Source organism: Thamnophis sirtalis, unplaced genomic scaffold (assembly GCF_051295495.1).
Source record: "Thamnophis sirtalis isolate CommonGarterSnake01/CBP01778 unplaced genomic scaffold, rThaSir2_p1.2 scaffold_5, whole genome shotgun sequence".
NCBI lineage: Eukaryota > Metazoa > Chordata > Lepidosauria > Squamata > Natricidae > Thamnophis > Thamnophis sirtalis.
Window position 1 is genome coordinate 14,158,509 of NW_028261385.1, and position 13,999 is coordinate 14,172,507.

At 42.1% G+C, this 13,999-nt stretch overlaps 1 protein-coding gene across 1 annotated transcript in view; it reads left to right on the forward strand.

Annotated features, from left to right (window-relative positions):
* Positions 1-13,999, forward strand: part of DCC (DCC netrin 1 receptor) — a 734,614-nt gene that overhangs the window by 128,535 nt on the left and 592,080 nt on the right. The window contains exon 3 of the mRNA XM_087715396.1: positions 4,613-4,897. Within this exon, the coding sequence (XP_087571522.1) occupies positions 4,613-4,897 (285 nt within the window). The remainder of the gene's footprint in view (positions 1-4,612; positions 4,898-13,999) is intronic.

Consider the following 13,999-nt stretch of genomic DNA (forward strand, 5'->3'; position numbering starts at 1 on the left):
GGTTAGGTCCAGGGTTAGGTCTAGGGTTAGGTCTAGGGTTAGGTCTAGGGTTAGGTCTAGGGTTAGGTTTAGGGTTAGGTTCAGGGTTAGGTTCAGGGTTAGGCTTAGGGTTAGGTCTAGGGTTAGGTCTAGGGTTAGGTCTAGGGTTAGGTTTAGGGTTAGGTCTAGGGTTAGGTCTAGGGTTAGGTTTAGGGTTAGGTCTAGGGTTAGGTCTAGGGTTAGGTCTAGGGTTAGGTCTAGGGTTAGGTCTAGAGTTAGGTCTAGGGTTAGGTCTAGGGTTAGGTCTAGGGTTAGGTCTAGGGTTAGGTCTAGGGTTAGGTCTAGGGTTAGGCTTAGGGTTAGGTTTAGGGTTAGGGCTAGGGCTAGGGCTAGGGTTAGGTCTAGGGTTAGGTTTAGGGTTAGGTTCAGGGTTAGGTTTAAGGTTAGGCTTAGGGTTAGGTTTAGGGTTAGGTCTAGGGTTAGGTCTAGGGTTAGGTTTAGGGTTAGGTTCAGGGTTAGGTTTAAGGTTAGGCTTAGGGTTAGGTTTAGGGTTAGGTCTAGGGTTAGGTCTAGGGTTAGGTCTAGGGTTAGGTTCAGGGTTAGGTTTAAGGTTAGGTTTAGGGTTAGGTTTAGGGTTAGGTTCAGGGTTAGGTTTAGGGTTATTACTTGTTCGTTGAAGGCACGCTTTTGTTGGCGCGCTGTTGTCAGAACGCTTTGGCGCTCATTCGTTGGCGCGATTTCGAAGTCGCAGTTTTTGTCGCCGCAGTTTCATCGGCGCGCTTTTGTCGAGCGTGCTTTTGTCGGCGAACCATTTGTGCCTTAATAGTAATAGTGCTATCTTTTTCAAATGTTTTTGACAGACTCTTCAGTCAGTAATTTTCATTCATAGGGTCATAGAATAATAGAATTGGAAGGCACTTTGGAGGACTTCTAGTCCAATCTCCTGCTGGAGCAGGAGACCCTACGCCATTTCAGACTATCAGGTTATCTAGTCTCTTTTTGAAAGCCTCCAGTGATGGAGATACCCACAACCAGAGGTGGCGCAGTGGTTAAATGCAGCACTGCAGCTACTTCAGCTGACTGCAGTTCTGCAGTTCGGCTGTTCAAATCTCACCGGCTCAGGGTTGACTCAGCCTTCCATCCTTCCGAGGTGGGTAAAATGAGGACCCGGATTGTTGTTGGGGGCAATATGCTGACTCTGTAAACCGCTTAGAGAGGGCTGAAAGCCCTATGAAGCGGTATATAAGTCTAACTGCTATTGCTAACCTCTGAAGGCAAGCTTTTCCATTGGTTTGTTGTTCTCACGGTTAAGAAATGTCCCCTTAGTTCTAAGTTGTTTCTCTCCTTGGTTAGTTTCCATCCATTGTTTCTTGTCTTTCCTTTTGGTGCTTTGGAAAATAGGTTGACCCACTCATCTTTGTGATAGCCCCTCAAAATATTTCTTTTCATTTTTGGTTTGGGGTGGGGGGGATGCAAGAAAGGTAGAATTTCATATAAGTTTCTTTTGATTGTGTAAACTGCCTATAGTCTTTGAAGAAATAATGTGCATTTTTTTGTACCAGATGATAATGATATCATTCTTGACTGATGGATTATGTGCCATCTAATTGAGGTTAGTTCTTAGTGAACCCATAGATTATTTTCAGAATTTCTCCCTGCTTTGGTTTTTCAGTTTTTTCAATGGTGCGCTCATCACTACTATCATTGTGTCCAGATAATTTCCTTACATATATTCAAATTTCATCGCAGAATTTTCTGTATGCTCCATTGTGTACTTTATTGTATTTCTATAACCCTAGCAGATGGTAATTCTCGTTTTTTCTTCTTCACCACTTCCAGCAAATAATCTCTGCTATCAAATAATGCTTATCATTCTGAAATTTCTTCTAATCTTTACCCCATATTTGTTGTCCTTACTAATACTATCCTTTGACTAGACTGACATATTGCATTAGATTATTATTTGTTAAAGCAGGGTTTTGAATATAATGAAATTGGCAGCTTTCAGATAATCTGACAGATAAAATCTGGAGAAAAAAATTATGAGTGTTTGGTATATTACATCATTCAAGAACATTGCTTCTTCTCCCCCGGAGCAATTTCTAATGCATTTCTGCAAGTATTCCTGTAATTTATTCTAAAATAGCTATTAAGTAATTCCTTAATCCATTTTTTTTCCCAATTAAACAAACCAAGTTTTCCCCCCAGAGGATTTGACTTCTTATATTTTAAGAGCATTTATCAGAATGATCTTGGATAATTTGTGTCTGATATTTTTCTGATTATGATGATGATGATTTCTCACGCAGTCAGTCAGATGTTTAGACCAGATGTTGCTTTTTTGTCTGCTTATAGAGATAGGCAGATGTTGATGTTTTATGGTGTTAGTGGTATTGCTGCTGTTTTGTCCTCACTACACATTAGTCTGAGTGCAGTTCGACATGCAACTAAACCCACTTATCCTCCAGTAAAACAGACCATATGCATCAGTGGTGGATTCTGGATCCCATTCCAACCAGTATGGTTGGAACGGGCCGGCAGCGTCCACATGGATGTGCGCAGATCCGTGCAGCGCACACATGTGTCTTAACGCCTCCGTGAGCCTCTGTGATGCTCCAGCTGCTCAGCGGAGTATCGTGCAGGCGCTGTAGACTTAAAAGATCGGTAAGGAGCTCGGGTGGGTGGGTGGGCCCTCCGGAGCACCATACCAGAACGGTATCCAGTGCTCCAGGCAGACTCCAGTATGCCTGTATCAGGGCGCACCACCTGCAATTCACCACTGGCATGCATAGATCTGAATGATGCTTTATTGAAAGAACAGGATATGGTGAAACTGGGGAAAATAGGGATACATACAATGAGAACCAAATCCAAGATAGACAGTATTAAGTTACTGCTGAACATACCAATTAATAATTACAAGCAATTCAAATCTCATCAGCAATGCTCTGTGTGTGGGGGATGTGGGTTTGTCCATGTGCCACAGATTAAGATGGATTATTCTTTGTGCTTCTGCCTTCTCCAAACGCTAAAGGAAAATGGAATCTGGTTTCCCAGTGTACACTTGGTTTGAAAATGCAGACTGATGGGTACTGGGGTGGGATCAGCTTAAGAGCCGAGGTGGCGCAGTGGTTAGGGTGCAGTACTGCAGGCCACTTCAGCTGACTGTTATCTGCAGTTCAGCGGTTCTAATCTTACCGGCTCAAGGTTGACTCAGCCTTCCATCCTTCCGAGGTGGGTGAAATGAGGACCCAGACTGTGGGGGCGATATGCTGACTCTGTAAACCGCTTAGAGAAGGCTGAAAGCCCTATGAAGCGGTATATAAGTCTAACTGCTATTGCTATTGCTATTCAAACAATATACTTGATATATGTCTCTCTGGACACTAGATGGGGCTAGAGAGAAACAATGGTATATAAAAGTTCTATGCCGGGGCATGACAGTTGCAGGATGTAAGCTAAGTAGAAGCTGTCTTTTGCAATTGACTAATGGTGAATCTGTCAATGCCAGTGATGCTCAAGTGATGCTCCAGTTGTTTTGGGATGATTATTTTATTTATTAAATTTGCTTGCTGCCCATCTTGCTGCAAGACACCTCTGGGCATCTTACAGCCTCAAAATAAAGACACACAAACACACACACACACACACTCACTCACTCACTCACTCACTCACTCACAATAAGATCATAATGAAAGTAGAAATTGTAACTAAAAGTAAAACATGGAGAAGAAAGAAGCAGAATGTATGTGTCGGAGGTGGGAGCTTCTATTAATCGATCATCACCTCTAGTGCGATACTCCCTCAATGTTGAGAAAATTTATCACACAAAAGAAATGATCTGGTTTTAATCTAGGATTTTAATTGTTTCTAGTTGAATTATATCTTGAGGGATGGCATTATAGTTGAAAGGTTGAAAGGCTGAATATTACTATACTAATATGTGAAAATCATTTCCGGTTGAAAGTTTCAGGTATGAAGAATCAGGACCACACCCATTAAGTTCCAATTAAACTGATTTATTGCTCATGAATGTGCACAAGATTTCAGTCAACTCTTGGTCAGCACTAAATTGGCACTAAATAGAAGTTAACAGAATTCAAGAGGGGCTGAACTTGGATTTTTTGTGGCAACATAATGATTCCAGGCTAATTTCTCTCTTGACTCCCCCCCTCCCAGTTGTGTCTTGTCTTCTTCTACCAGAAGGCAATTAACTAAATTTGCCAAAAAACAAATATTTTTTTTAAAAAAATATTGTTTTATAATATTATTTTATCATGTTGTAAGCTGCCCAAAACTATGTCATGGTGAAATGGATGCAGTGTCGAAATTTTTTTTTTTTTTACTACCGGTTCTGTGGGCGCAGCTTGGTGGGCGTGGCAGGGGAAGGATGCTGCAAAATCTCCATTCCCACCCCACTTTGGGGCTAGTCAGAGGTGGTATTTGCTGATTCTCTGAACTACTCAAAATTTCCACTACCGGTTCTCCGGAACCCGTCAGAACTTGCTGAATTTCACCCCTGAACGGGCGGCATATAAATTTAATAAATAAATAAGATGTGCATTTGTGTATATATCTGTATCTTTTAGATTTATACTCTTTCTTAATTTCCATTATCTTTTCCGTTCTGCAGGTCCACTGAGGTTTCTGTCCCAGACGGACTCGGTTACAGCATTTGCAGGTGACACTGTTTTATTGAAGTGCGAAGTTGTTGGTGAACCTATGCCTACGGTCCACTGGCAGAGGAACCAAGAAGATCTACTTCTGAATAGCGGTGACACTAGAGTAGCCATTTTGCCTTCTGGATCTTTACAAATCAGTCGGATTCAAGTAGGGGACAGTGGGATCTATAGATGCCTTGCCAAAAATCCCGCTAGTTCAAGAACTGGGAATGAAGCAGAAGTCCGAGTTTTATCAGGTAAGGTTATGCGTTAGTCTTAATTCTTTCCCTGTTTTATGGAAAAATTCAGGAAAATTCTGCTCTGTCCCCTACATGACAGTTCTTCAGGCACTTGAAGAAAGTGTTCATGCAATCTTCTCTTCCCAACATACTGAGTAACTCCAGCCATTCCTCATAAGATTTTATTTCCTTTTTAAAATTTTTTATTTCTCATATATACATTCACAATTATATGATCTCATAACTGTTATTAATAATATGTATTTGTAACAATTTTTCTCCCCTACAATTGACAATATAATTGAAATTGCTTTCTTACCATCCCATAGACCCATCTTATTTTACAACAATCCTACTTCTTCTTCCTTCCCTCCTTCCTTCCCTCCTTCCTTCCCTCCTTTCTTCTCTCCTTCCTTCCCTCCTTCCTTCCCTCCCTCCTTCCCCCTTCCCTCCCTCCTTTCTTCTCTCCTTCTCTCCTTCCCTCCTTCCTTCCCTCCTTCCTTCCCTCCTTCCTTCCCTCCTTCCTTCCCTCCTTTCTTCTCTCCTTCTCTCCTTCCTTTCTTCCTTCCCTCCTTCCTTTCCCCCTTTCTTCTCTCCTTCATTCCCTCTTTCTTTCCCTCCTCTCTTCTCTCCTTCTCTCCTTCCTTCCCTCCTTCCTTCCCTCCTTTCTTCTCTCCTTCTCTCCTTCCTTCCCTCCTTGCTTCCCTCCCTCCTTCCCTCCCTCCTTCACTTCCTCCACCCCAGCTCAAGCAGGAGGCCCTATACCAGGGGTGTCAAATTCAAGACCCGTGGGCCAGATCCGGCCCACAAGGTGCTTAGATTTGGCTCGTGGGGCCAATCTGGAAACAGTAAAGAATCGCCCTGTGGTGCCTCTGCCAGTGAAAAGAGAGCTCGCAAGGGTTGTGTGCAGCCCTTCCAAGCACTGTTTTTGCTGGCAGAGGGTTGCAGGAGGCCATTGCAGCCGAAAACGGAGCTCAGGAGCTCATTTTCACTGGCAGAGCACTCACCCCGCCATAGGTGCCCCTGACACAAGTGACCTTGGCCATGCCCACCCCGACCCCTCAAGGTCAAACACAACCCTGATGTTGTGTTTGTAAAGAGCCAAGGTGGCGCAGTGGTTAGGGTGCAGTACTGCAGGCCACTTTAGCTGACTGTGATCTGCAGTTCAATGGTTCAAATCTCACCGGCTCAAGGTCGACTCAGCCTTCCATCCTTCCGAGGTGGGTGAAATGAGGACCCGGACTGTGGGGGCAAGTTGCTGACTCAATTTGCTTAAAAAAAATTGTAATCCGCTTAGAGAGGGCTGAAAGCCCTATGAAGCGGTATATAAGTCTAATAGATAGATAGATAGATAGATAGATAGATAGATAGATAGATAGATAGATAGATAGATAGATAGATAGATAGATAGATAGATGTGGCCCTCAATGAAATCAAATTTGACACCCCTGCCCATCTCTTCTTCAAAGCCTCCAGTGATGAAGCACCCACAACTTCTGAAGGCAAACCATTCCACTCATTGATTGTTCTCACTATTAGGACCCAGCCTATGGGAAACCATAGCCGGTCACAAGCCCGGATAAATGGGGAGTGTTGGTTCCCGTGGCGACGGAACCGTGAAACAAGCTGAGAACCCAATGGCAGGACAACACACGGATAAACAACTCTGTAATCCGTGACGTTCTGCCTTTGGCCTTCACAATGCAACGGTCACTGCCTTGTGGACGTTGACATTTACGAAGATTAAGTCCAAGTCCAAGTCCAAGTCTCACTATTAGGAATGTTTTGCTTAGTTCCAGATTCCTTCTCTCTTTGATTAGTTTCCATAAATTGTTTCTTGTTCTGCCTTCAGATACTTTGAAGAATAGGTTGACCCCCCCCTTCTATTTAGCAGCCCCTCAAATATTGGAATACTGCAATCATGGCACCCCTCGTCCTCCTTCTCACTGGATACCTCCAGACATGCTAGCATTTATCAATGCCTAAAATGCAGTGCCTGGAACTGGATCAGTCTTCTTGATCTTTCTTTTTGTAACCTTGGCAACTTTAAGAAGTGTAGACTTTGGCTACCACATTCCACACATCTTACTGTTGACAAGTTTGAAAAACTCAGTGTGAATAGTTTTCTAAACTACCAGGCATTACAACGTTGTGAACTTGAGAGCTGAGTGAATTAATATCTGCTTTTAAATAGATGCACACAGAGCCTCATCCCTTTGTGGCTGAATTTCTAAGTGAAGTACCAAATTAATGTCCTTCACATTTAAAAAGCAGCATTTTTTTACATTGAAAATATAAGGGGCACAGTGACTGCACTGAGCTTGTCGATCAGAAAGGTTGGCATTTCGGCAGTTCAAGTTCCTAGTGCTGCGTAACGTAGTGAGCTCCCGTTATTTGTCCCAGCTTCTGTCAACCTAGCAGTTTGAAAGCACGTAAAAATGCAAGTAGAAAAATAGGAACAACCCTTGGTGGGAAGGTAACAGCATTCCGTGTGTCTTCCGTGTTTAGTCATGCCGGCCACATGACCATGGAGACATCTTCAGATGGTGCTGGCCCTTTGGGTTTGAAACAGAAATGAGTACCGTCCCCTAGAGTCGGGAATGACTAGCACATGCGCGAGGGGAACCTTTACCTTTATCTATGGAAATTATTGTCAGCAGATATGTTTATTTTGTGCCAAAAATCAGAAGTTTGGTAGCACCCTTTTTGACTAACACATCTTATTTAAAGGCGCAAGCTTTTGGTCTCCTTGGGTCAACTATGCACCAATGGAAACATGATTTTTGTCTAGAAAAAAGGATCGCAAACTGGCTTTATTTATTTATTTTTTTAATTAAGAAAAGTGATCTTTTCAGTGCCTATCTTTTCTCTTGTCCTTTGATGTTAGGCATTGATCCTGGATGAATATATATATGAATATATATATATATATGAATATATATATGAATATATATATATATTCATCCAGGATCAATGCCTAACATCAAAGGACAAGAGAAAAGATAGGCACTGAAAAGATCACTATATATATATGGAATTAATTGCAGCTATATTTCCGGCTGGGTCCATTGGTGAATGGGGTGATGCAAATTTATTAAAATATTAAGTATTTTCTAGTAAAGTAATACATAAATTGCATTAACATATGCAAAATTGACTCAAGGCAGAAATAGATTGATTCATTTATCTCTAGCAAGTGATGCTTTGAGCCACTTCACATTCCTGTTAAGAACCAAACGCATAAAGAACACCACAATCTATTTGGTGCAGATAAGTGTGGAACATATTATTTTTCCATGTACAAGATAATGTGCAATTACAAAGTGTTTTGATGTACATTATGCAGCATGTTATTGCTGGATGTCCCGGGTGCAGTGGCTTAATTCTGCGTTGAAAAATGTTCTCGTTAAGACAGCTACTTCTTTTCAACCCTACCCTTACATTTTACATTTTACATTTACATTTTACTTTATTTGTATGCCGCCCTTTTCCCTGAAAGGGACTCAGGGCGGCTCACAACTCAAGGGAGGGGAAAAACAAAGTTACAAAACATGAAGACCATACACAATTAAAAAGCACAACAATCATACCATTCGAAGTGGGGGCTGCAAGTCTTTAGCCCCAGGCCTGTCGGAACAGCCAGCTTTTAAGGGCTATGCGGAAGGCCTGGAGGGTGGTGAGGGTACGAATCTCCACGGGGAGTTCGTTCCAGAGGGTCGGAGCAGCCACAGAGAAGGCCCTCCTCCGGGTAGTCGCCAGTCGACACTGGCCGGCTGATGGAATTCGGAGGAGGCCTAGTCTGTGGGATCTTATTGGTCTAGTGGAGGTAATTGGCAGTTGCTTCATTTTACTTAATAACAGTTAGTTGTGGTTTTACTTCTGCTTTAACTATCAGTGAGTTTCATTGTCTGCTGGTTTTTGCATTTTAGAAATCACTTTCTTTTGGGAGTGCAACTTCAGCAGTAAAAATGCCCTACATAAACAGACTTTTGAAATTACTGTAGATAACAATCTATATATAGTACATATTGAACTCTACAACAAAAAAATGGACATTACTTTTTTTTTTAGAGTACCAAGCTTATACATATGGAACCAAACAACTTTCAAATGATTTGTATTTGTGCGTGTTTGAGTTGCTTGAAATGCTTCAAGTTGAAACAGAAAATAAATGATTGGCAGAACGGTGGTTGTGAGGAAATGTTGGTTAGAACAGGGGTCACCAACCTTTCAGACCTCAGCGACCACTAAATTCATAATTTTAAATCACGCGAACCATTAATATGATCTGCCTAATGGCCGGTTGGGTGGGTGTGGCTAGGTGGTCATGTGACTGGGTGGGTGTGGCCAACTCAATGTCACTCACGTCAAGGGGTGCCTCGCTGACTTCTACTCGCCCCTCCCCTTCCAGTCACTCCTCCCCTGCCAGCCCGGGCTCCTTAGGGCCCCAACAGGAAGCAGTTATTAGAGCTAAGCAGCCACCATGAGTAAGAGTTGGCAAAACAGCTGGCTCAGTTCAGATTGGATCTGACCGAGAAGGAGGCTCAGCAGAAGCACCTCACTGAGGACTACGAGCATACGCTGTCCAAGCAGAGGAAAGACCTTTGGGAGTGCAAAGCCAGGTAGCGGCACTTGGAAGCTCAGATGATCAGCCAGTTCCAGGCCCCCTGGACCAAGGCCCTCTGGCTCTTTGCCACCAGCAGCACTTCCGTCCAGCCTTCACCCAAAGCCCCACACCAGGAGGCTGAAGCAGGCCTCAAATCAGAATTTCTCCCCCCCCCCCACCACCTCTGATTCTCTGCAGCAGCACAAACATTCATTGCATGTATCCGGCCCAGGGGCCATAGCTTGAGGACCCCTGATTTAGTGCAATATAAAAAAATGCAAATATTTTTTTCTGTGGACCACCAAAATTTTCTCACGGATCACCAGTGGTCCATGGACCACCAGTTAGTGACCGCTGAATTAGAAGACACAGTGCTTAGGAATGTAGGACACCCCTTTACCAGAAGAGGTTATTTATCGTTTAGTTCATTATTGAGTTCCTCAACTGGATGTCTCCGGATTGTGGTTGATCCTTTGATCTGGACTGAGCTTGGGACCATCTGCATGAAGAATCTGAGTGTAGTTTTCCCGAACACACACTCACCCTCCCTCCCCCCCTCACAGTAGACCACAGCCATGGAAGTTTTTGCTTCAGATTGTGAGTTACCTGAATGAATGTCTATGGGGATTCTCAGTCATCCAGGTCATAGTTGTCTCAACGATGAACTGATGAAACTTCTTGGTTGAGAAGTGAAACAACTTCTTCCTAAAAAGGAAAAAAAAAACATAGTCCAGTTTTCTTTTGAAAAACCACCTTTGAGAGATTCCATTTTACTCTATATCTCCTTCCTACCCCGCTTTGTAACAATGTGCTGAATTGTTCTAGAGCAAGAAAATAACAATACAGGTGTGCCCTCAACCTCCATGAGGTGACCAGTTTCTTATGAAGATGAATGGCCTATAAGCTGAAAACATCATTGCATACTAAACTGTTCTGACCCCCCTCCGTCCGGTGAGTAACGCCGACACAAGCTTACTGTTAGCCACGCTTTATTTACAGTAATTACTCACAGACAAGATGTTGGCAGCAATCCAGACTCCCACAGATAGGAGATACACACAAGAGCTTCTCCAGCTTAGTATAAATGGTTGTGTCCTGCAAAAGGTCTCCTCCCAAAGTCTCTTCTTATATACTCTCTTGGGAGGAGCCAAATCACAACCACCTGGGCCTGATTATCTCCTATGAATCTGCCTCTGTAATTGCTGCCTTCACTTCTCCGCCCTTCTCTGCTGGGCATCAGGGACAAACTCCCTTTGATCTTCCCCACTGCTCCAGTGCCTGACGTCAGGGACAAACTCCCTTTGACTTTCACCACTGCTCCATGCCTCAGGCGCCTCCTGGTGGGCAACCAGCCTCTCTGGTCCCTGCTCTGAGTCTGAACCCTGCCCAGGGTCCTCCACATCTTCCAGAGCCGATTCATAGGGTCCCTTGCTATTGGAGTCCATCGGCAGCTCCAACAGCTCCTGCTGGGCCACAACACTAAACATTCGGTAAAACTTATTAGTTGCAATTGCAATATGTGGAAGTTGGAATGGACACTTGTGTACTTTCTAGAGATGCAAGAAAAAGAGAACCAAACAAAGAGAACCAAGACAAAAATTTAGAGCTGACTTTCAGACTGATGAGACCTGAGTTATGAATCTGAAAGGGCCTATCTATTAGCAACACAAAATATTGTGATGCAAGCTCATCTCCTTGTTTACAGGTTGGAGGGCACAAAGGAAACATTCAGCTTTTATGGGGCTTTCCAACAATCAGTTAAAAAAAAATTAAGAACTATGTCAAAGGAGAATTGTGATTTATATGTAGTCCTCAATGAATATGTTAAACATTGCATGATTCAGTGAGCAGGGAACTTTGGATATAATGCCATGCTTGAACAATGGGAGAATATGTGGACGAAAGGTTTAAAATTTACATTAAATTACAGTTTAAAAGAAAAATTTTATGAGATGATTTATTGCTGGTATTTAACACCAGACAAGCTGTCAAGAATGTATAAAGGTATTTCAAATGAGTGTTGGAAATGCGAAAGTAGAGAAGGGACCTTTTATCACTTATGGTGGACATGTGATAAAGCAAAGAAATATTGGAGTAGGATTCACATCTTAATACAGAGGATTCTCAAAGTGAATATAAAGATAAAACCAGAAACTTTTCTTTTGGGTTTAATAGAAAAAGACTTGCGGAAAAAATAGGAACTTTGATATTATATATATATTGATGGCAGCAAGAATATTCTATGCACAAAAAGTGGAAGGACACTTTGATTCCCACAATGGAGGAAGGGCTGCAAAAGTTGATGAAGTTAGAAGAGATGGCTAAATGAACTGCTTTGATTAAAGGAGGAAAAAAACAGATTTAGTTTTGCTTGTCCTTGGAAATCACTTCTGGATTTGGGGCTTGAGATGGAAAATAAAATAAAAAATGGATTAGATTGGATTTTTACCAATTATATAGATTTGTTGTTATAGAAATGGCTAGTTTATACTATTATGTAAAAGTAAAAAAAAAGTTGAGGTTTGATGTTATTATCTTATTCCATTGCACCAAAGGGAGTTGCAAGTGCCTTTTCTTTCATTTCACCCTCTTTCTTTTCTACACATTTTCCTTCCCTTTCCCCTCAGAAACAGATGACAATAAGCTTCGTACATGTAAACAAATAGATGGAAACCTTATGATTATTCGTGTGAAAGGTTTAATTGTTCACTTTCCCATAATAACCTTCAATAACTATTTAAATTCAGCTTGTAATCCAGAAAGGCAAAATGTCTGTTCCTTCCTTCCTTCCTTCCTTCCTTCCTTCCTTCCTTCCTTCCTTCCTTCCTTCCTTCCTTCCTTCCTTCCTTCCTTCCTTCCTTCCTTCCTTCTGAATGCTAATATAATTCCAAGGCAATCAATGGTAGAAAAATGAAGAAAATCTTGTTAACCTATTTATTGTTTAACATTCAAGCGCCAATTAGCTTTTTAGATGATTCAGTTCTATGCATAAATTGAATGTGTCTCTGTGTGAAGTTAGAATAAGATGATGATAATGCAGCATTAAAAGAAATTGGTACTCTGTCATTAAAAGAAAACAAGACACAACAGGCTTTGCTTTAAAAAGCCTGATGGTTGTTAAGCAACCGCCACATTTAGAGAGGAAAAATAGCAGAAATTAAAACGTCACACCTCCTTAAGCACCACTTAAACTAACCCAACCCCAGTAAGTTCAGGAAGACTGCATTCTCAGTCAGGAGAATTGCTTTAGCTGTGTTCAAACACAAAAGAATAATCAATTAGATGAAATCAATTCCATGGGTTTTGCATTTCAGCTTTGCAGGCTGAAAATTCTCTTGAACATATGATGCATCCCATCTGTGCCCACTTTTTCCTCTAACACATGAAACTCATTGTGTTCATCATTTTCAAACTAATAATGGTGGAATGCATAATGAATCCAAACCACTAAGAATATTTCACAAGGAGCAGTTTCGGCTCTGTTGTTGTTACTTGCGAAGTTGTGTACGACCCATTGTGACAACATGGACAATGTTCCTCCAGGCCTTCCTATCTTCTACCTTCCTCTGGAGTCCATTTAAGCTCAAACCTACTGCTTCGGTGACTCCATCCAGCCATCTCATTTGTCAGCATTCCAAGTATCATGTAGAATTTAATCAGAGTCCAAGGCAAAACGATCCTTAAAGTTCCAATTTAATAAAGCAGACATCTTAGCACATCTGTGTAATCCCAATTCTGGAAATGACATCAGAATTCCACCCAGTTAAAAGTTCATGATCTTGTCCCCACACCCACAATCCATCACATGGCCCAATCTTATTCTTCCACGCTGGCATCCACACCCAGCTGCTTCTGGTCAGGTGTAAAAGTGCGGAGACAAAAGATGACCTTGGTCTTCTAGTAAAGAATGACAACAACACATTCCACAATCCTACTCCTTTCTATTCCCACCTCCCATGAACTATACTAATAAAACAGCATAATGAAATAAGAGACAGTGTGGCAGGCCAAAATTCTAAAAGTAGTATAATTGCAGGCCTGACATCATTCTCTGTCATCTTCTTCTTTTGCCCTCAATCTTTCCCAGCGTGAGATTCTTCTCCAGTGAGTCCTTCTTTCTCATTACGCAGCCAAAGTATTTGAGTTTCACCTTCAGGATCTGGCCTTCTAAAGAGAAGTTAGGGTTGATCTCCTCTAGGACTGACCGGTTTGATCACCTTGCAGTCCAAGGGATTCGCAGGAGTCTTCTCTAGCACCATAGTTCAAAGGCCTCCATTCTTTGGCACTCAGCCTTCCTTATGGTCCAGATTTCACAGCCATACATTGCAACTGGGAAAACCGTAGTCTTGACTGAACACATTTTTTGTTGGCAGGGTGATTTCTCTGCTTTTTAGTCTGCTGTCTAGATTTGCCTATGATGATACAAAAATAGATGTTGAGACCAGAGGTGACCGTCACATAAAATAACAATCGGTTCGCCCAGCATCGGAAATGTGAATGTGCACAATATATGG